Source organism: Myotis davidii, unplaced genomic scaffold (genome assembly GCF_000327345.1).
Source record: "Myotis davidii unplaced genomic scaffold, ASM32734v1 scaffold223, whole genome shotgun sequence".
Classification (NCBI taxonomy): Eukaryota; Metazoa; Chordata; class Mammalia; order Chiroptera; family Vespertilionidae; genus Myotis; species Myotis davidii.
Window position 1 is genome coordinate 2,212,076 of NW_006294609.1, and position 2,562 is coordinate 2,214,637.

The 2,562-nt window shown below is 57.0% G+C and overlaps 1 protein-coding gene across 1 annotated transcript in view; it reads left to right on the forward strand.

Annotated features, from left to right (window-relative positions):
• The window catches only part of ABCB9 (ATP binding cassette subfamily B member 9), a gene marked incomplete at its 5' end in the record, with an annotated part of 28,840 nt that overhangs the window by 12,411 nt on the left and 13,867 nt on the right, over positions 1–2,562 (forward strand). The window contains 2 exons of the mRNA XM_015567257.1: positions 99–287; positions 725–898. Coding sequence (XP_015422743.1) covers positions 99–287; positions 725–898 — 363 coding nt within the window. The remainder of the gene's footprint in view (positions 1–98; positions 288–724; positions 899–2,562) is intronic.

A 2,562-nucleotide genomic window follows, 5' to 3' on the forward strand; every position in this document is an offset into this window, starting at 1 on the left:
CTCTTCTCTCGCCCCCCTTCATCTCCTGGCACCGTGGGTGGGGCGGGGGTGTCCCCGGAGCGGGGTCAGTGGGCAGGACATGTCTCCTCGCCCCGCAGTCCGTGGGCTCTGTCTATAGCGGCCTGATGCAAGGAGTGGGGGCCGCCGAGAAGGTCTTCGAGTTCATCGACCGGCAGCCAACCATGGTGCATGATGGGAACTTGGCCCCCGACCACGTGGAGGGCCGCGTGGACTTTGAGAACGTGACCTTCACCTACCGCACTCGGCCCCACACCAAAGTCCTTCAGGTGAGGGGGGAGAGGCGCAGGCCTGCCCCAGGCATCCTTTCCCGCACCCCGTCTCTCAGGCCTCCCCGACACCAGGCCTCCGGGGCCTCCGCATCGCAGCCAGGAGTACGCGAGGCAGAGGCCCTGTGCCCGTGCAGTTTGGGCGCTAGTCAGGAAGGACTGAGCATTCGCAGAAGGGTGGTGTGATAGGAGTCATGCAGGGATGAGGTAACATAGCAGTCAAGGAGGGCTTCTTGGAGGAGGTGACATTTGAGCTGCAACCTGAACAAGACGCAGGAGCCAATCCAGGTTGCTCTCTGCAGAAAGAGGAGACAGCTATGAAAGTGTGGCCAGGTCCTGGGAAGGAGAGCATCCCGGGAGCCAGCAGTGCCCAGCCATGGCAAAGGGGCACGAGCACCTGAGCCAGGGCCCACACCATGTCTACGTGTTCCTTGCAGGACGTCTCCTTCAGCCTGTGCCCAGGAAAGGTGACGGCGCTCGTGGGGCCCTCGGGCAGCGGGAAGAGCTCCTGCGTCCACATCCTGGAGAACTTCTACCCCCTGGAGGGGGGCCGCGTGCTGCTGGACGGCAAGCCCATCAGCGCCTATGACCACAAGTTCCTGCACCGCGTGGTAGGTGTGGGCCTTGCTGCCCGCTCCGCCCTCTCTGTGTCCCAGCCGCTTTCTCACGAGCAGAGAGGCGGCAGGTGCCGTTCAGGGACGAATCGCCAACGTAACACCGCCCAGGTCACGAATAGAACACCCTGCTGCCTCCTGCACGCCCCACACGGAGGCCTCCTTGGGGCAACATCTCACCACCATTACGATCATAATTGTCTTTCTCTTTTCCAAACACGAGCGAAAGTTTATTTAGAAAATCACAGAGTCCCTGGCCAGCGTGGTGCAGTGGTTGAGCGTCGACCTATGAACCAGGAGGTCAGGGTTTGATTCCCAGTCAGGGCACATGTCCAGGTAATGGGCTCGAGCCCCAGTGGGGGTGTGTGCAAAAGGCAGCTGATCTATATTGAACCTTCATTAATGTTTCTATCTATCCTGCTCCTTTTCTATCTAAAAATCAATAAAAACATATTTATAAAAAAAAGAAGAAGAAGATGAAAGCCACCCAGGTAGGAAAAGTGAGCCAGCTGGGTGGCGTGGGCTCAGGACACAGGTTTACCCGTGGATTTCATCTCAGCAGTTCAACATGACAAGTCTCAGAGCTAAGGCGAGGGTTGAATGCAGGGAGGTAATTTAAGCGAGTGTGCAGAGTGCAGGGCCTTGAAGACCTCCTGTTTTCCTTCCCTGGCCCCCAGGCCTACCCCCTCCAGGAACCACAGCACCACCAGCCGCTTGGCCATGTTGATCTGTGAAACCCAGCCCTGTCTGGGAAAGTTTATTTAGAAAATCACAGAGTCCCTGGCCAGCGTGGTGCAGTGGTTGAGGGTCGACCTATGAACCAGGAGGTCAGGGTTTGATTCCCAGTCAGGGCACATGTCCAGGTTATGGGCTCGAGCCCCAGTGTGTGTGTCGGGGTGTGTGTGTGTGTGTGCAAAAGGCAGCTGATCTATATTGAAGTTTCATTCATGTTCCTATCTCTCTATCCTGCTCCTTTCCTCTCTAAAAATCAATAAAATCGCATTTATTTTTTTAAAAAGAAGACAAAAGCCACACAGGTAGGAAAAGTGAGCCAGCTGGGTGGCGAGGGCTCAGGAAACAAGTTATGGCGGCAGCAGAGGGGCCCTTGGAGCTGAGAGAGAGAGAAGCCGGGATCACAGCGCGTGCATTCATTCACCCGTGTCTTGCTTCGCCCCTCGACGCTATTGGGAGTCGTCAGGCTGAGGCTCTGGTTGTAGCTCATTCGTTTAGAAGAAGAAGATGAAAGCCACCCAGGTAGGAAAAGTGAGCCAGCTGGGTGGCGTGGGCTCAGGAAACAAGTTGTGGCGGCAGCAGAAGGGCCCCTGGAGCTGAGAGAGAGAGGAGCCGGGATCACAACGCGTGCATTCATGTGTGTCTTGCTTCGTCCCTCGACGCTATTGGGAGTCATCAGGCTGAGGCTCTGGTTGTAGCTCATTCGTTTTCGTGGCTGGATGATAATCCACGGTAAACATGTCACAATGGAGTTCTTTGTTCTGCCTCTAGAGGATATTGGGGTTATTTCCTGGTTTGGCTGATACGGCAGCGCTGACGTGGACAGCGGGGTCGTGTCCTGGTGCCTGCAGGCGTGCCATCCCTCGTTCCTGCCACGGGGCTGGTCGTGCCCCTTCACACCCACCAGCAGTGACGAGGGTCCCGGGGTC